Source organism: Rhea pennata, chromosome 20 (genome assembly GCF_028389875.1).
Source record: "Rhea pennata isolate bPtePen1 chromosome 20, bPtePen1.pri, whole genome shotgun sequence".
NCBI classification, from domain to species: Eukaryota; Metazoa; Chordata; class Aves; order Rheiformes; family Rheidae; genus Rhea; species Rhea pennata.
This window is the reverse complement of record NC_084682.1, coordinates 1,331,346-1,351,104: the sequence shown is the minus strand read 5'-3', so window position 1 is coordinate 1,351,104 and position 19,759 is coordinate 1,331,346. Positions and strand designations below refer to the sequence as shown.

At 42.5% G+C, this 19,759-nt stretch overlaps 1 protein-coding gene across 2 annotated transcripts in view; it reads left to right on the top strand.

The window, feature by feature from the left end:
- Nucleotides 1-19,759, top strand: part of KSR1 (kinase suppressor of ras 1) — a 74,988-nt gene that overhangs the window by 29,216 nt on the left and 26,013 nt on the right. For both annotated transcript variants that reach the window (XM_062592632.1, XM_062592631.1), the window contains exon 2: nucleotides 9,379-9,519. In XM_062592632.1, coding sequence (XP_062448616.1) covers nucleotides 9,379-9,519 — 141 coding nt within the window. The remainder of the gene's footprint in view (nucleotides 1-9,378; nucleotides 9,520-19,759) is intronic.

The window sequence follows — 19,759 nt, the reverse complement described above, 5'->3', positions numbered from 1 at the left end:
ATTTTTTGTTTGTTTTACTGAGTCTACCTTGGTTGTACACTTTACTGCTGCTTTGTGCTGGGTCCTGTTTAGCAATGCATTGAGAAACTATTTCCTTTTCGTTAATGAGAAAAACCAAAAGTCTGTAAGCCAACTCAGACACCAAAGCAGAACAAGGAGGCTGTCAGATGTTTCTGTTTTGTAGCTGCTGCAAATAAGCTGGGATGGACACTCCAGGCACAGATACTCAGCTGAGGTAAATTAGCACAGCTTCATGCTCACTGTAGCATGGTACAACCTGTGGAGCTGTGCACGCAAAATGTTGACGTTGCTAAGAGCTCCTATTCCCATCCTTGTAATAGTCCGGATTTCATCTGCTTTTTAGAAGCTCTATAGCAGTTAATGCTGCTGTGATCTAGTGGTTAGATCAGACAACTAAAAACTAGATTTTTCATGACTTGTGTTTAGAACTGCTCCTTCATTTTGTGCAAATCTCTTATAATCCTTCTTTCTCTTACTTTCTTATTTTTAATAAGATGTTACTGCATGGGGTCTTGTGAGTATGTTAACATTCAGAAGTTATATTTGGCATTCAAAACAGCAGCACTGTTTTGCTCTCCTTTTTGCAAGGGGTCTGTGCCTGTGGTTTTGGATAGTAGGAGTCTCCATTACCTGTGCCTTTGACTGAACTTTTATATAGAGAGGTGAATGTGAAACAGGTGCGAGGAAACAGGTGGTCTGTTGAGGCGGCAGCAGAACCAGAACTAGAACCCAGGTCTCGTATGCTGGACAAGAGTCCTACTTGCTCGACTATGCTTCCTTGCTGAATAAGTCAGTCTGGTACAAATATGTGACTGCAAATTGCACATGCTGCAAGTCAGTGTTGGCCATGCGTACAAGCTCCTTTTCTTAGGCACCATTTCCAATAAATACCTGCTACTAAATATTTCTCTGTACTGTTTTATCTGCTATCTTCACCTTCTCCCTGTCTGATGAACATACATATCAAAATATCATCCTTTAGTGGATTCAGTTATGTTGTTTTGGAGGGTAAAACTATATGGGTGAGAGATTTAGTGACCTCATTTTGCAGGATTTAGATCATACCTTGAAACGGTCCTTGCCTGTTTTTGCATCTTTTCTTCTTAGATTGGGTTCTGTGCTCTGCCCTATGCAGCCCTTGTGCCAGCCTTGAAAAGGACTGTTTGAAATTCATGCTGGATTTGAGGTAGCTCTGCAGTACATGAGATTATAAGACTCTCCAGTTGACTCCTATGTCATCAGGATTCACTAGAGAAACGGAGCACTCCTAATGAAAGCACAGATGAGAAGGATGGTTTTCTGTTTGTTCGAAGGAAATGTGCTATGAACAAGTTTGGAGCAGTTGTCATTGCAAAATGAGCATATGTAATGTTAAAATGGTATAGACCCACTCTCCACCAGGCATATATTGTTAAACTACTTGAAAACTTGCATTGGTTTAGGTCTTCCAGTACTGGAAAGAGAATAGTCTACATTGTTTTAAGATATTCTTATACCTAAATAATTAATTCACACTTTGGGCTTCAGCTAGAGGGACACATCATCTCTTCAGGAACATTAGTTACACTGTTACTAAAACTGATGTCAGGCCTCAAGGAGCATTAAGTGCTCAGAAGAAGATGGAGGCGGCTTCCTTTCAGAGGTTTTTGTGATGGCTGTGTACCAGTTCGGAGTGATGTAGAATCAGCTGAGTCACAAACCTGTAGGTACACTTGGGTTTTGCTGCTGTTTGGAAAGGACAGTTCATTTAGACCATCACAACAAGCTAGACCTCTGAACATAGAGGAGAAATCAGAGTTTCTAAGACTTCAGTTGCTACTTGATGATGATAACCATTTAGATAGCTGGGAGCTGTTCACATGAATCAGCTGCTTAGAACAAGTGTACAGAAGGAACAGTTCAGTTATGTGGAGTAAAAATTTGCAAATATAGTTAACTTGTTGTTAATTGAAAGGTACTGCAAAGCACAACTTCTTGAAGCAGAACTGTTTAGGATGGTTGACTCACAGGCTCACATGAGAACTGGATTGCCTTGTGTCCGCAGATCCCTGACAGAGCTGAGAGTTGAACCCACGTTTTGTGATCCTCCATGCCTCTGCTCCTTACCTCTGTGCACAGTCCTTGGGGTGGACCAGGCAGACCACAAAGCTATTTCTGCGTAGTGATTCTTTGGCCTTACTCTTATCTCTTCTGGTTGGGTGCTTTGTCCTTGTCTTTTTCATTGAGTCTCTTCTGGCCTTAGATCAGCTTTTAGGCTCAACAACACTCTGATTACAAACTGTACAGATCTGCCTTAATTATATTCTGCTAATTAAGGAGAAACTGGAGAAACCAACCAGCATTTACACCACTTTGGTGTTTGCCGCTTTGGTATTTGGTCCGTTACTTTGGTATCCAGGTGCCTTATCAGCTCTATTGTAATCACCTTTCCAAAAGCCTGTGAAAAAGTCTGTTCTTACAGTTATTTCAAAGATGAGAACCTGAGGCAGAGCAGATGGTGACAACTGTGTCTCAGAAGTGCCAAGTAATTACCCTCCTAGCTAGGCTGTACTTGCAGAGTAAACCACTGTCAGTGCTTTGCACCAATTAAGTGAGGAAGGTGTTCATTAATTTGTTGTGCCAGCCATCTGCACGAGGGTGTCCTGAGCTCTTGTTCAGATCACAGGTTCTCCCCCCAGTTCTCTGCCTTCATACTTCAAAGGAAGCAGCCTAGCATAGAGCATAGCTTGCTCTGTAAAAATGAAATACTAGCTGTTTCCTTTGCATGGACCAACTCAATTGCACCTTTTTTCTTTTTCAGATCAGATGACTTTGAAAAAAGTGTCCTGAAATGCACTCATGTTGCTGTTGATCTCTGAGTGGTTGTGGAGATCTTTATCAGTTGCTCACATGCTTTTTGAGCATGACTAGAGATACTTAATTTTGGCAAGTCAGATTCTGAACTTTCTGTGTTTTCTTCATTGCTCAAGTTGCTCTTTTTTTTTTGGTCTAACTTAGGGCTTGCCTATATAATGGCACTGGGGAAAATAGATACAAGTCAGCTAAAGGTGTGAAGTGTATCCACTTTCACTGAATGCCTTAAGATGACTCATCTTACTTCCCCCAGTGTCCCTGTGCATAAACCCTGCGATCAGGACTTTTGTCTTCTGTCTCAGAAGGTAGAAATGCAGAACCTCCTTTGCTGTATCAGATACTGATCCAGCAAGTCCAGTGTCCTGCTACCAGCAGTAGCTATTGTCTGATGCTTCAAAGCGTGCACCCTTGCCCTCTGGGCCCTGTTCTTGGCAGGAGGTTAATAGAGCAGTTCCTTCCTGATTAATTCCTGTCTGAAGGAAGATAGATGATTTGCATTTCTCTTAGCCACATGTAACAGCAGGGTCATACATTGATCTCGTTCTTTTAAAACTTCAGGGACCAGTTTGTTAAACTGCAAGGCACTAAGTGGTTGTAGGCTTGGAAGCAGTAGTGTACGCTCATATTTATTATCTTCTGAAGTGCTCTGAGACTCTGTCAGATTTCATCTGCTGGGATAGGGACGCATATTCTGCTTTTGAACATGTGCTTGATTCACTGATTAAGCAATAACAACTGTCTGATTTGGAGGTGGCAAAAAAAACTCTTCTAAACTTGGTATCTGATAGGTTTCAAGTCGTCAAGAAAAGTCCTAGGCATTGGTGAGCAGAACATTATAGCTCTGAGGGAGAAAATGTGAAAATATGTTATCTGGTTGTCAAGTCTGAATAAAACTCATTCTCAGACTGTTGATATTCTGAAGGGTATCAGGTAGTACTTTGGTACCATGCCACTGAATCAGTTTTACAGATGCCGTTGTTTCCTTGTGTCATATCTGCAGATGTCCAACTGAAAAACTAGGGTGTGTGTGCGTGTGCGGGGACTGTGGGGGTGTGTTAGGGGAGGAGAGAGAGAGTGATATTTTGTTTGTAGTTTGTAGTCATCAGAACTTCCAGCTGTTAGTTGGAGGTCATGGGTACAGGCAAACTCACAACTCAGGAGGCCTGGCTGGTTATTTTGTATTAAAAAAAAAAAAAAAAAAAAAAAAGTTTGGCTGTTTTTCAGAAAGATTCTGGGTCTGTTTCTCACATAAGTTTGGCTGTTTTTCAGAAAGATTCTGGGTCTGTTTCTCACATATGCTGTAAAGGGATGTTAATGTAACAGTGCTGTAAGAAGGAGGTGAATGTGCATCCAAGACCATACCTTCCAACATGTGTAATTCTTACAGCAAATGAGAACCAGGTCCTGGCCATCAGCTGCACCAGACTGAGAGAAGGAGGGCTCTAATGGAGCACCCCTGCAAGTAGTAATATGCTCCAGCTGCTCCATATCCTCTCACTGCTTTTGTTCTTTCCCATTTCTGTGGATTTAAGGTAGTTGGAGTATCACTGCTTCTGCTGTGGGGTTTGCTATTTTGTATGTGTAAGATATGCTGTTTGGAACCAGGCAGTGAGAAGGTTACTACTGGCTTTATCTCTCTGTCTAGTGTGTGGTTGGAGACCTGTATGCTGCTTGTGGGTTTTTTATGTGCGTCACTGAACCCAGAAGTTTTATTATATTCTCAGAAAAGGGTTTTGTAACAGCTAAGCTATTAAAGCCAAGCCATGTAGTTTAGTTAAAAGCCTGGGCAGGAAATAACAAAGTGAGATTCATCCTAGGGGAGAAGCGTGGTGTATCTAGGGTGGGAAGAGAATGTAGATATACTATTTATAGGAATAGAGGAAAATAACTTTAGACATGAAGAGTAAATGGAAGGGAGTTAGCATGGGAAAACTGGACTTGGCAATCTAAGATACTTAGATCTGTGCTGTCAGGCTACTTTTTCCATTTTCAAGCATTGTATCTTTGCTATAGCCCAGTGAAGGAGAAAAGTTTGAAACTGAAATCCGTGTTGCATTGAGTACCTTCTTGAAGTGTCCTTTTAGGAGTTTGTGCTATGGATGAGCCTCATTAAGTGCAAATATTTGCAGCCCTATTATTTTAAGCAGAACAAAAATAGTTGAAACAGCACCTACTCCAGGGAGCTTATTCAGTCCAAACAGGCCAAGACACATGCAGCATGGGAGAGGAAATGGATTATTTAACTTGTTCAAGGTCATGCAGCAGACCAGCAACAGAGGTGAATGTGGAGTCCAGCTCCATTGCCTTACCCGTTAAATGGGATGCTTCCCCAGTGTTGCACTGAAACTGGTGAGGAGAACTTTTGTGGGGAGTGTAACAATAGTGGCTCTTAGTACCTCCAGAATACCCTACCTCAAAGCAGAATGCAGTCCTCCTACTGACATTGTGGAGATTGTAATAGGATTATGTGGGGTCATACATTTTTATGGATAGTTTCTTTTATTTATATTGTGATTTCTGTTGGTAAATAGATGTTAAGTCCATTCTGCCTTCCACCATTGTATTGGAACAGAGATTCCCTAACCTTTTCTTGCCACTGTCAATGTGTGAAGTTGTCTACTTTGTACTGGGTCATATGCTACTTTTAAGGGATTTGCATATCATTAGTGCTACATATAACTAAGCTTGGAGCTCTAGCTTTAGAGAATGTGCTGACATCTTGTCCTTCTTCCAGGAAAATAAAGCTTGCTTGATAGGAGGTCCTGCACTAAAATAGCAGATTACAATCAGGTAGGGGAACCAAACTGTTACTTTTACACATAGGCCTGTCACAGCTGGCTGTACCAGTTTCAAAATTACTGTGCAAACAACCTTTCTTCTTTTTCTAGGTGCTCAGCAACCTTGAGGTATGCCAAGGAATGGGGAAGGGGTAAGGTGACCTGGGGGAAGAAGCAGTAATATACTGCAGCACCCTGGGAATTCAACATACTTTGGCTTCAAAATGTGCAGCTGAGTTGTTTGCCCTTGGCTGGGTTTTGTAGTTGCAGTCTGTATATCAAAGCAAAGTGCATATAGCTATTGAGTATTACTTGGAATGGCCTCCAGAAAAGGGAAGGCTTGGGTGATTTCTGCCTTCCCTCCCATCTCCACAACATATCTATTGCACAGCCAGGAGGCTGTAGTACTTTTAACTTACATAGGCTGAGCTTTTGGCGTATTGGGAGCTCTAGCTAGTCGTCAAAATTCCAGCAGATTCCTCTTTGTGTCCCTTATTAGGGGACTTTCCCTCTCTGTTCATACCAGTTCTTCTCCCTTCCTGTTGCCCTGTTTTTCGCTCTGTGCTCCTTGCTAACCTCACTTTTAGCCTGTGGGTTGCCAAGATCCCCATGTCTTTGAGAAGGAAAGATGTACTGCCTTCATTTTTCCTATCAGGACTTTGACTATCCTGTTTCTGTCTTCACCCATGCCAAGGTCTCCCTTTCTCATTCTACTCTCTTTCTCCCTAACATCTATTGAAGGAAGAAGTCAGGATGCAAACATGATACGTTTGTGTGCAGTAAGAACAGAATCAAGTACCTTGAGTGGAATGAATCTCTGATGATGAGAATGTGGGTCTTGTTAAAAAGGTTTTATATAACAGATGGGCAAAATCACAGTTGAAATCCATGACGGCATTCAGTCTAAACTGTAAAACAATTTCTTTAACTGTGTGAGACAGTATTTTTGGCTCTTCTCCTTAATAAATGCGAGTTAAGTTGCCCCCAGGATGTGCACTGGCTTATTTTTAATTGCTGGGGAGATCTGTATAGTAGCTATGCATCTAGTGCAGTCCAGCTGGCTGTACTGTGTCAGAATGCATAAATGCAAAGCCAAGGCACGAGCTAGGGGAAAAGTACTCCAGTGAGCAGAAGAGAAAATTGAAACCGAGCGGTTAGTAGGGAGATGTTTTGAAAAGCATTTTCAAGTTCATTTCTCTCCTGAGTGTGATTTTAATGAATGAGAGAGCTCCTTGGATAGGCTGTTAGGAGCAGATGCATATGACAATGAGAAAGCAGAAGGTCATGACTAAGTTAACCAGCCAACCACATCGTGTATGTCCGTTGTCCGCACTGAGCCAACTCTGAAGGAACAGAGCATGCCTAGACCAGAGACAGATTAATTTAGGGGTGTGTACAACTGAAGGTACAACCATGCACTAGAATACAGCTGAAATCAAGCTTGAGAGTATGGGTACAGGCAGAACAAGTTGCGTCATTTATCAAAAGTTATGTAGTCACACTAGCATATGGTGCTATGAGAGAGTGAGATGACTTGTCTCTAATTGGCATAAAGTGAAGGCAGAGGACCGTGGCTGCCCAGGCTTCTGCTGAGCTGGTCTCCAGCCTGTTTGGAACTCAGCTGGCCTCGGCAAAACCGTGGTTGCCTGCAGGGACCTGCCCCACACTTTTCTGGATCATTGGGTCTGACTAGAGAAAGTAGGCAAAGGGTGGGAAAAAAAGGAAGCACCACCATCTCTTTTTATAAAAAGAGGTACTGAGACTGAGAAAGATTGAGTGGGATTTCCAAGATAGTTTCTGTTAGGTCTTATGCTCCAAAGTCACGTTAGGAAGTTATGCTTAGAAGGTTCCTCTGGTTTCAGCTGGGTGGTCAGACTGTAAATGCAAAGCAGTGGCTGAGTATTCTAGGATACAGCAGTCCTTTTAATGCACAGTTGCCTCTCTTAAGAGTGATACTGCTTTGCATTTCTCTCTGCATTGTATGAAGTGTCTGAATTCCTCTGTTTTGATTGCATCAATCCATGTTTTGATAAATCTCAAACTTCATAGCACTGCTTCCTGAATTCAGAAGTGTGGGGGCAGAGACGAACCTTGCTGTTGTACTGCTGGTTGCGAGTAGATAGATTGCTCATAAAACGAAACACTCAGCTAACTTCACAGGAGAGCACTCTTCACTACTAGGTTGTGGCCATGCAAAAGCATGCAAAAGTTAGACATTTGTGAGATTGGGTTACAATACACAAGTTGAGAAGGAGAAAGAATTTCCTCTTTTCAGTAAAAGGCAGATAAATGGAGAGAGTGAGTGGGGTTCGGTCCTTGAGGTTTTAAGTCCCTTCCAGAGATGGTTAATTCCATTGCCTGGAATTTTGGCCTCAGGATTTCAGGGGTGAGTATAGGTCTTCTGATTGCTGATCAGTAGTTGCACTACTTCTAGCCTGACTGTCATCAAACTGTGCATCAAATAGCATTAACTACTGTGCTTACAATATACTGTCAAGTTAGCATTTGCAGTTTTTCTAAGATGGTTTTTAGGAGGCAGTAACTCTTCCAAACTGGTCTGCAGCTCAAAAGCGTTATGCTCAGTGTGGCGGTCATTCAGTTGAGATCAAATGCAATATACATTTCCTTTTTAATATCTGACACATTCTTTATCTGGGGAAGGAGGAGATGATCTAATTTTCTTTCCTGCGTGTAACTTTGAATTTGTGTGTACAAGTCAATATAACGTCATTCAGATGCACTGACGAAAAATATTGGAGCAGAAACGTGAGAGAAGAGATACTATCGTGAACAAAGAATTCATGTTTGTTTTTTCCTTTTTCATTTTGTAGTCTGATCTTATCCCAAATGCTGAAATTCTTAGTTGACTAAGGACATGTTTTGGTTTATAAAACACGGATCAGCTAACTTGCTTTGAGGCATTGTTTTGTTAAGAAGCTTTTGAAGCTTAAATCTGCCCAGTGGGAATGTGTGACATAGTGAGAAATCTTTTGAGGGTTTTTTCTTTTTTGATAAGCAAACATAAGGCACAAATAATATTCCTTTTGTGGTTTTGTTTTTCTATGCCTGAAGTGACAATTTCTATGTAGTGCTTTTGGCATGAGATGGTCAGGTAATAAAAGCTTTAGTTTTTGTTCTTTTAAGATCATTGTTTTTATTGTTGGCTTTGTGACAGAAATGCCTGTCAGATAATGTCTCAGAGTCTTTGAATTCCATTGGCTACTCCTGTCTTACTGAACTTGTTGTCTAAATGAAGACCAGATGTAAAAGGGTATAACAAACATATGGGAGAAATGGATGGAGGACAGGAAGTCCTGCAGGTTAGACTAGCAATACCACAGTATCTAGAATGAAGTTGCATATACGTGTGCATCACTTCTAAAAACAGAATGTAACTGATTTGGTTTCGTTGCCATTTCGTATTTTGGCATCAAACTCAAACACCAGAGAACTTTTGTTGATATGAGTTTAAAGAAGGGGCCTGCAGGGTTAGACCCTGCAGGGTCCTGCCTTCTGCTGAAATTTTGCAGACTAAAGATACTCGGTACGAAATGCTTCACTGTATGAATTTCTGTGAGTGCTTGTAAGAATCTGTTATTGTTATAGCGTGAAAGAGCCCCACTCACCAACCAGCATCCCATTTTGCTAAGTGTTGTACATGCAAACATTGCAGAGAAAGATGACCTATCCCAGAGAATTTAACTGCTTGCTTTCTGGATCCCAACAGGTGAAACTGATTGACTACATTCACAGACAACGGCAGTGTAAGCTGAGTGTGCCCCAAAATGACAGGACAGCAGAGCTCAACAGCTACCCAAGATTCAACGACTGGTTAGACATTGTCAATGTGAGGAAAGAAGTTGTACAGGTAAGGAGAAGACAGCCCTCATCACAGAGCCTTCCTACCATGTCAAGTCTGACCTTTTCAGCTGCCTGCTGGGTGTGAGTTAATTTCCTCAACTTATTTTCAGGGAAAGTAGAAACGTGGGGGTATGAATGTGGACCTTTGGTGGAAAGGGTGCTTCTCTCCCAGAAGCAACAATCACACAAAGGGAGTGGTGAAATACTCTCTTCGCTTTGTTCTCCTCCAAGAGTCGGTAGAGGTGGTCTTATAATAGCATTTGAAGCAGAGCTTCATACCTATTTTTGGTATGAGTATGAGACAGAGATCCAGCATTACCAGGACCACCTCATCTTCTGCCTGATAGGTCCAGAAATGCCACCATAACTCATTCACTTGCTAGGTTTTAGATAACAATAGTACTGTATAGTACTATTTTCTCTGTGCAATACTGGCCAAAAAAGGGGATCTAGAGTTAGAATTTTGTATGCTGACACACTCAACAAATGGACAAAAATGTTAAAGAGTTGTTAAAGCTTAAAAGTTTTCTCATTTCTGAAAGATGTATGTTTAATTACAAATCAGTGAAGATCCAAGGACAGCCAGTAGCATTATCTCCCTCTAAACTTAAACCAACTTAAGAGTGTTCAGAGTTTACTAGTTTGGTCCAGACTGATGGTTCAGAAACTCGTACAGCTCACACAGCACTCAGACTACAAAAACAAATGGATTGTACCCTGTATCCCCAGTAATGCACAGGTGGGAAGCTGTGGTCTGAATTTGGAGTGGGGGGGAGTCTTTGCTCAGAAACATTTTTTTTTTTCATTACATCCCCCTGCCTTGTGAGTAAAGTCTCTGGTTCAGACTGGTATCAAAGAGCATTGCATCAGTGTAAAAAAAATGGAATGAACAACTCTCCTTTGGTGTTCTGTTTGGTGTCAGGCATCTGATGTTCATGCTCATAGACCATGGCTCCTTCTGATCTTTACAAATTCTTTATGGTTTAATTCTTAACATGCAAATAACTCCTGACCACTGCAAATCTCTTCACTGCACAAAATAATCTTACACTTCTACTAAAATAAAAAGTAACCAAATAGACCAAGACCTCTAGCTCCTCTCTCTGGTGCACTTAAAGAAGAACCTGAAATCATGTCCATGTTTAGGTGATTACTAGAAACTCAAGCACTGCAGGGCACTATTACCAGATTGTTCCCTGGGGTCTGGGTCCATGCTGTTCTGCACTGGGGACTGTTCAGTTCAGTGTAGCATTAATGACAGTGGAAGTAGAGCTTAGTCCACTGATGGCTACACAAAGAAAAGGCTTTTTGCATTCTTTCTCCCATTTTTGGCTTTGCTGACCAGGTCCCAGTGTTCTCTTTCAGTTTCCTTTGATCTTTACACAAGTAAAGATTTTCCTGGACTTCAGCAGGAACCTACTTGTAAGAAGACTGAATGACTGAATTCAGCACATTTCCATGGAAGTTACTCCATATTGATGCTGATGTTAATTAAGTAGTTTTTGGTGAAATAGGATGAGTTCAAGACTAAATTTTTCCTTTCATTTACTAACATTTATATTGGATGTGATGCCTTTAAATGGAGATTGCCTTGCAGCCTAGCTAGGGTTTGGGTAATACAGCTAGAGGTGTAGGGATGACAAGGAGAGAACAGAATAGCAGCCTGTTGCTGTGGCCAAACTGCCAGGCTCCCAGCTATTGCTGGTTTCTAGGGTTACTAGAATTGCCTGAGCTTAAAAGAATGTCTTTGTAGCTCTTTCTGAAATCCTTTGTGATGCCTGCAGAACTGGAGGAAGGGAAGAGGTGGAGAGGATTGGAGGATGGGGAAGAACAGTTCAAACTACATCCTGCTAACTCAGAGAGCAAACACTGTCCGGTCCATCCTTCCATTTGTGTGGTCGCTAAAAAGGGTGAACAAATTCATGTTCGGTCTAAGTCAGGAAGAGTACATTTTCCAACTGTTTATTACTTTTATTCATGCACTCTTACCACCCTCTCCAAACCAATGACTAGTGTAATAAACTATGTTCCTTCTGTTCCTAGAGCTGGAGTATTACAGGTGTAAAAAGCATTTATTTAAATTTCTCTGTGATCCCAAATATATGGTTATATTTTTAAGTTCTGCATCCATTTCATGCAGCTGCAGTCAGCTTGCGTAGCATTCGGATTAGTTGTACAGGAGAATTGCAATGTGTACTGGGCTGTCAAAATGGCTTTTGACTAGGCATCCCAGAACAGGCTCTAATTTGTGAGAATGGAAATAGCTGGTCTAATAAAACAATGGCTGTGAAGAGCAATTGAATTTGTACTTATTGCATTGATTCTTTGTCCTATTGTTTCTCTACTTAGAAAATAGCAATGCAGCCACTATTGGGTTTTTTGTGGCATAGATGGCAGCAGGGTATATGAGTTGCAGACAGTGCACAGGAGATGTTTGTCTGTGATGAGCTGTCTGCCAGAAATGTTAAACGTATCATGGAATCATTCCTGCTGTAGCTCAGATTTCATACAGCATGTGAGCTGCATTTCAGCTGAATGCTTTGAAAATGGAAATTACTGACAGAAGGAGCTTTAATAGGTTAACTATTGTGAAATATATAATGGTTGCTCTTAGCTTTATGAATGCTGCCTGTGACGTGACTGGGGGGAGAGGTGATTAGGGAGCTTTCAGAGAGATGGCTTTGTAGGTGGACAGTGAAAATTGGGACACTCGAGTCCCATACCTGGTTCTGCTGCTGGCATGCAAGATAATCTTGGGGAATGACTTCATCTCTCCGAGGTGCTGTTAGTTCATCTATGAAACTGAAACAATCACACTGGGTTTCTTTTCTAACACTTTCAAAGAGTGCTACAGGGAGAGGGAATACCCCACAAATATTGTAATAACATTTTGATGTTAGACCCCTCTTGTCTGTGAGATTTTTAGGCTCTCAGACTAATTGGAGAAGTTGTTAAATACTTGTAGAGTCTTTGAAAACTTTCCTCCTACATGATCATCAAAAGTGTCCAACTGCAACAGAGCCGAGCCCTGCTCTGGCCAGCTCTGGGGGCTAGATAGAAATAGCAGGTACAAAACAGGAGGCAAGTGCAGCTGAAAGGCTCTCCTGCAGCCTGTGTAGGAGACTGCTGCCTGTCCAAGGTCAGGTGAAAGGCCTGAGTTCATGTTTTGTTCCTTTTTTAAATGATTCTGATTTCCTTTGCATTTCTACAGTTGCTGGAAGGAGCATTTCAAGATTGTGCTAATCTGTGATATAACACCTTTGAAAAACAGCCTAATTGCAAGGAGTTCTTTAGTTCACCAATTAGAGAAACAATGCTCTCTTTCTCTCCCTCTTTCTCCCTCCCCCTCCTCCCTCCCCTTTCCCCCCAGCCTGCTCCCAAATAAAGCTGCCATGTGGGGAAGCACAGAAGCTCCCAGGCTTTCCCGTCAGAAATAGAGCACCGACTCTAATTTAGAGTATCTGCTGACTCCTTTAGTCCAGAGTGAAGCCTATTTTTTCACTCAGTGACTTGCTGCGGACACTGTGAAGCTTGAAAGCTCTCGCTGTTATTATTGCGGGCTCCTGTCTTTCTGTGAAAAATCTATATATTAAACAGGAATAATGATTGCTTGTAAAATCCTTTAGTCTAGAAGAGATTGTAGTAATAACAATGCACTGTTTATGGCGTTGGGCAACAGCTAAAACTCCTGTGAACATGGATAACAGTCAGCAAGTCATGCTGCGAAGAGAGAAAGAGTTGTTCTGTGTGGACCTAGCAGACCTGGAGGTAGGTGGTGCATACAAGCTTCTGGTTTGTGCTCCCGTTTGCTCTCTGTGAATACGCCTTCTGAGGGGTAAGGAAACTTTGAATTCCCCCCACCTTTTACTGTTTCTTTTCCTTTGTTACTATTCCTCTAATCAGCTACCACACAGATTTTTATCATACTGCATAGGGGCTAACATGGAGCTGGTTCTGCTTTGGAGGTGGACTAATACTAACGGTAATTTTCTTATAAAGTATTTTCTGGGAAATGATGGAGTCCTTGTTTTTGACTAGGAGTTCTGGAGATGAATTAGCATTGTATATGTGTAGCTCATCACAGAAAATGATGCACAAATACTTAAATATGGTGGAGTGAAACTGGGAAAGGAGATATTTGAACTGAGAACTATAAAAAGTAGGACAAGGAACCATGCAGACAGGGAGATGAGATGCATTTAAGCTATGTAGTGGTCTCCAAAGGATGAAAGTTGCTCTGAAAATGTACCTAGGAAAATACACTGCTCAGGATTGCCATTCTCCCTCCAACAACTGGGGTCAAGACTTGAGGGGAGGAGTGGGAGAGAAAGAGTATGTAAACAGAGCATTATCCCCACACTAAGGCTGATTGAAGGGGTCGCTTGTACCTCTAGGTTAGTTGGTTCTGGGCTTGGGACTTCTCTATCAAAATCAAGAGAGGAATAAAAATATTCCATTGGTTTATTTTCTCTGATGCATTAAAGAATTCTTCTCTGCCTTTACCCTTGTGCTTTCCAGAAACTTCAGTATTCTGTTTGTTCTCGCATATAGTTTGTCACCATCTTAAAAAGTAATTTAAGAACATAGTCATCTCCTTATCTTCTGAAACATGTTTGAACTAGTCTCACTCTTTGCAAAGCAGGGGTTCCAGTCAATCAAGTTTGGAAAAGCTGTTTTTAGTGTAGTTAACTGTCATGTACAGGGAGGGGCAAATCCTATCCTAGCAACTGCTGGCTGTAAGCAGATCTTTGCCACCACTGGGCATGTTTGGGAGCAGGTGAAACAGTTCACCAGTGTCAGGTCTGGCTTATGGCAGTTCTGCCTGGAGAATGTATGCGACTCCCAGGGTATAGGGGGAGTTTCCCTCAGTAACTCCTGCTTGCTTGTGAAATGGACCTTGTTCCCCATTTAGCATTTATGCCAGAGATGGGAGTGTGAGGTTGGGGCTTCTGTGCCTTTTGTTGCAAATAGTCAGGAGTAGTTCACCGAGAAGCTGGGGACGGCGCTTGACGCACTGTGGAGCAGAGCAGTAAGGTGGGTGCCTGAGTAGGAATCCTCTGTTAAGAGTCTCCCACTACTCTTATGGAAGTCTGTGGAGGACATGGCATTGGCATGGTGGCAATATTAAACCATGCCACGTGGTTTGACTTGCTTGGTCTGTGATCTAGCTTGTAGCAGATTGTGCTATCAGTTTTTGGAGCATTTCTGTGCTTTGCTCCTTACTTTCATTGGGGGGGATGGAAGGGACAGATCTGCCTAAGCCTATCGCATTTCCACAGATGTATCCTCTCATCTTCTTCTGTCAGGATATCTACATGAACAGACTACGAGGACTTAGGGCATTTGTGGGGGGTTTCTGTGGGTCTGGCAGCAGCAGCTCTGACTGAACTGCTAAATAGCAGAAATCCTGAATGTGCTGATTGTGTATGTGCAAATAAACTCTGTCCTGCAGGCTTCCTGCACCTGGATCTTTCTCTCTATGTTCCAGGTGAGGGCCCCTCCTAAGGGTAAACAGCTGTTGGAAAATATTAATGTCTCTCTTACTGCCAGCCTCCTGGGTTCACTCCCCTTGCCATAGGGGCCAGGTGCCCTATGCAGCCTTGCTCGCTGTGAGGTGTTTGTGCCATGAGTTCAGCATGATGCTTATGCCGCCCCTCAAGATCTGCAGTGAAACACTTAAAATGTGGCATCTGCCTCCCCACAAAACAGGAGCTCCCCTGTCCACCAAGAGCAGTCTGAATGGGCTTCCCCTGAGGACTGTCAGCTCCTCTCCAGCCCACCTGCTGTGTAGAGTTGCTGTTAAGAGCAGGAGGGAATATCTCTGGTCTCTCAGAGCGCACACCCACTACTTCCTTGAAGCCAGGCTGGGAGATAAGACACAACCTTTAGAGCTACAGATTGCCCCTAGGAAGGACTGCTTGCTGTATCCGTCCAGAGTACAGATCTAAGAAGAATGGCCAGGCTCTAATAGTTGCTTCCTTTTTCCCCCCTCTGACAGCGTGGCTTATTTTAGTATGAGTAAGAACAAATTGAATTGATCCCTCAGAGAATTCAGAACTCATTCCAGGCAGGGATTCAGTTTGCTTCTACCTGTTGCTACCATCTTCGAAAGAATATGCCATTATTGAAAAATGTCTGATGTTTCAGTATTAGTTATGGGGATGCCGTGACACTAAAATGCATGGATAAGAAACTGCCTGGAACCCTTTTTCTGCATACAATACGCTACTTCCCTATACGTGATTTCTCACGCTATTAAATAAAATTGTGTAATTCCATGATCTAAAAGGCACTGTTATGCTGTTTTGTGAGTACCTTGGTCCTGAAAAATACAGGCCACAATCCATCAGGTCATTTCTTACTGCACTGTCATTTGCAACTCAGGTAAGGGATTTTTAGCTCCATACATAAGGAATATCTGCATGTATTCTGAGAGGTAAAGCAGTGAAGAGGAGATGCTATGCAAAACTCTGTGTATACTCAAGGCTTAGTGCAAGCTATAAATTTCATGTGAGAGGCTTTCCATAACGCTCAAACTCTCCAGAAATTTAATAATGTTAGCATTTTTCAGTACCTTCTTCACTAGGTTCTAGAAAGCCAGAGCAGAATAAAAACTAGCAGGCACAAGATGTTCTTGAACACATCCTTACGTGCTTTGCTTAGAGCTATGAGCAGGAAATTAAGCACCTTATGTAATGGGCTTTCTCTTCTAGCATCTGCTGCTTTATGGGCGGATGACTGGTGAGGGTATTGATTTAAAAGGAGGCATGTAGGGCCCTGGCAACTGTTTGGCTTTACAGGAACAGCCATGTCTTCTAAGATGAGGGACAGGTCAGACTGATTTTACTGGGTGCTAGCAGTAGTGTTAGCTCTGTAGGCTTATCTGCAGGAATGAATCTTTACCAAAAATATCCCATCTGGTGTGCTAGATAGATAGCAGCATTTTTGCCTCGTTTTGAGGATTTAAGTTGGATACCAGACAAGATTAAAGCCCTTACACTACTATGAACCCTTCTTCATGGCTAATTCAGAGTACCCTCTCAATGGCTTCTTGGATACTCTGTGGTTTGCTTTTCTTCTAAACATGCATGCTGTGAAGTGCACAGTCTCTATGTGTGATGAGCAGATGGATTTTGTAGAAAAGTCCTTTCACCTTTTCTAAAAAGGAATGATTCCCTGGCGTGGGTTTTTTTTTTAGCATCATTTCTACTGAGCAACATGTGGTGAGTAAGGCTTTAGGTTTTGTTGGTAGGAGACAAACTTTCAGTATTTCAGCAGCTACTTCCCCCCACCTCCAAGTCCTTGTTGTTGCTGTAGTATCTGAATATCTTGGTCCCTACCACATGATTCTGTAGTTAAGGCAAGGTGTACCCAGGGAGATGGTACTTAGCTTGGCCGTGTTGCAAGTCTGTAAGCTGCATTATTTTAAAGCCACAGCACTCAAGGAGAAGCAGGTAGAGAGAGGTCTGTTGGACCCATATTTCTCACCATCAGTGCTGAAGATTGGGAGTAACTGCCTTGCAAGAGCCCAGAATTGCAGCCCACTGAGCAGGTTGGAGCCCTCCACATGGTCCTCTGAGATGGCCACAGGCAGGGAAGTTTGCAGGGAATGTTCTTCTCAGGGCAGCAGCTGAGTAAGAGCACCAGCCACAACCGAGACAGTTTAAAGAACTGTCTTAAACTAGTGACCCTCATCATTATCGCATTGGCCAGGGTCTAATACAGAGATAAATTGTATCAAGCCAGGCTTGCAGAGATCAGGTTGAGCAATTTTATATTAAGCCACCACATATGTGCTGCACTTGAGTGGCAGTTTAAAGAAAGCCTCTTACTTCCCCTCCTTCCCCTTCTTCAGCAGCTTATTTCTTTTGTCGCGTGTCATAGGGGCTGGCAGCAGGTTCAGAAAGTCTGAGCTCTTCCAGCTCAAGGTCACTGGGATTGTTTAAATATAATCTCCTTTTCTGTACTTATACTTCCCTACAACTTGCTATTCCATCTTTCTAAAATTAAACTATTGAGTGAAAGAGTAGATTGGGATTGGATGTTCTGTGCAGGTCCAGGAGGGAGGCAAGCCAGCAGCAGGTTGGACCCTTCGTCAGGGTGCGTGTCTGTGTGCAAGCGATGCAGAGCAAAGTTAGCACTCAAGAACCGGGGCTGCCCTTCGCTATTCAGCTATGGCTGGTGCGAGCCATTAAAGCCTTTCATAGCAGGCCACACACTGGGTTCGGTAACAAACAGACCTGCTTAAAGGAAGTGAAACCCGTAGAATTGTCTGGCAAATTAATGAGACTTAAGGAAAAAAATGTCCTGACACTTCTAAAAAGCTCACTAGTTTGGATTTCTTTTTTTTAACTGTTTTCAATGTCTTTCTCTGCAATAAGGAAGGCTTGAATTAAAATGAAAGTCAGGGATTTATGGTTACATGGGTTTGAACTTAAAAAAAAAAAAAAGAAAGAAAGAAAAAAGAAAGAAAAGAAAACTCAGAAAAGCACTTAATACTTTCAGACTTACAAGAACAGATAATCCTGGAGTTTAACCATTTAACCGTCAGGTTGCCGTGGGATGAGGATGAGAGCTAAATTCTCTCAGGAAAATGCAAGCCTGTGCTCACCTCTGGGAATGCGAGAAAGGCCTGTGAAGCTCTGAACGCTCCTGAGCAAGGCCCAGCCCTGCTCCGTGACTATTGCCCCCTGGTCATTCTCAGGCATCTGCACTGGTTATGAGTGCAAGAATCTTGTGCTTGTGAATTGTCCCTTGGGTGTGCTGATCTGTCTGCTGTTACAGTCTGGAGTTAAGTCTGTATGCCGCTCCATATATCCCTTCCAGTAGGGAGTGAGAATTCCCTGGTTAAGCCTTGTCTATACTAGTCAAACCTGGAGAGCTAACTTAGGGCAAGTTAAAATAGTCCATAAAATTGATGCAGCTTGAAGCACACACTCACTATATCGTCTTTTTTTTTTTTTTTTTTTTTTTTTTTTTTTTTTTTTCCAGTATGAAGGCCTAATATTTTATTCTACTAGGTAACTGCTGTACTTTGCCTTTCTTGTAAAAAGGTGAGCAGATAGAACCTAACTGTATCTTAGCTACTTTAGTAGACACACTTGCAGAGCAAACTGATTTCTTTTTTTTTTCCTGATCTCTGCATTTTCAAGAAAAAAATATTTTATTAGGATTTGGTTTACTGACTATCCTGTGATTTTTAAGCTGCACTGACAGAACCTTTTTCAGTATCTGATACCACACCTGCCTCTGCAAAGCATTGTGGCTGACTTTTCTGCCAGCCCAAATACTGGTTGATGCCAAGTCGGGATATCCCCTGTATCAATCTTGACCTGAAGCATTAATGCTGTAGATCAGTGGGACCTGGCTGTTCTGGACCCTGCCACAGAGAAGGCAGTAAAGAAACCAAATCCCCAGCTGTGCTGTAGCAGCCCATCCCAGGTGCCCCTGCAGTCCAGCTGCTGGTGCTCACCATTTAAGCCTGGGTGGATGGCACTGGCTGGGGCTGAGGTGTGTTACTTGCCAAGGGAACCGCAGTATCTTTCACTTGACTGACTCACTTTCTAATAGCTCTAATAGGTTACCAGTTACACTTGTGTTGTGCAAAGGATAAGGAAGTTGTTGCGATACTGGGATCTGGAATGACAGTGTTACCTAGAGCAGTGGCTCAGTAATCCGGGTTGTTTTCTTGGAGTAGAGTGGTGGTGGGGAAATGTTTCAAGATAATTCAAGAGTGACATAGTTGCAATCCGGGTTGTTATAAAACTATAAAAGCAACACCTACATGAAATGGGATTTTTCTTGTTTTGAAACATTCTGTAAATGTTTCAAAAAACATTTGAAAATGTTTTTGTAAAAAACATTGGCTCTCCCATATGCTTAAAGGAAGCATAAATGTCCATGCTTCAGAGCACAAGGGCACCAGCGGTGGTTTAGCAGGCCCTCTTCTGTTTTGTGCTATAACAACCGTTTTGGGAGGTGGGTCGGGGCAGGCAGTAGAAGGATGTCAGTGGCTGACTCCGTACCCCTGTGAACACTGGCTAACCCAGTGTACACTTCTGCACTGTGGTGTCACTTTGCTCGTCCCACAGCTGTTTTGACTGTTGACTTCTGAAGCGGACTTGCATCTTAGCGCTGCCCTTGTGATGCTGCTGAACAAAGATGCCTCTGTGAACTGCTAGTCTGTGTGCACTGGAGAAGAATTCAGAGCGTGGCGAGGAAAGAACTACCTCTAAGATAGATTTGGC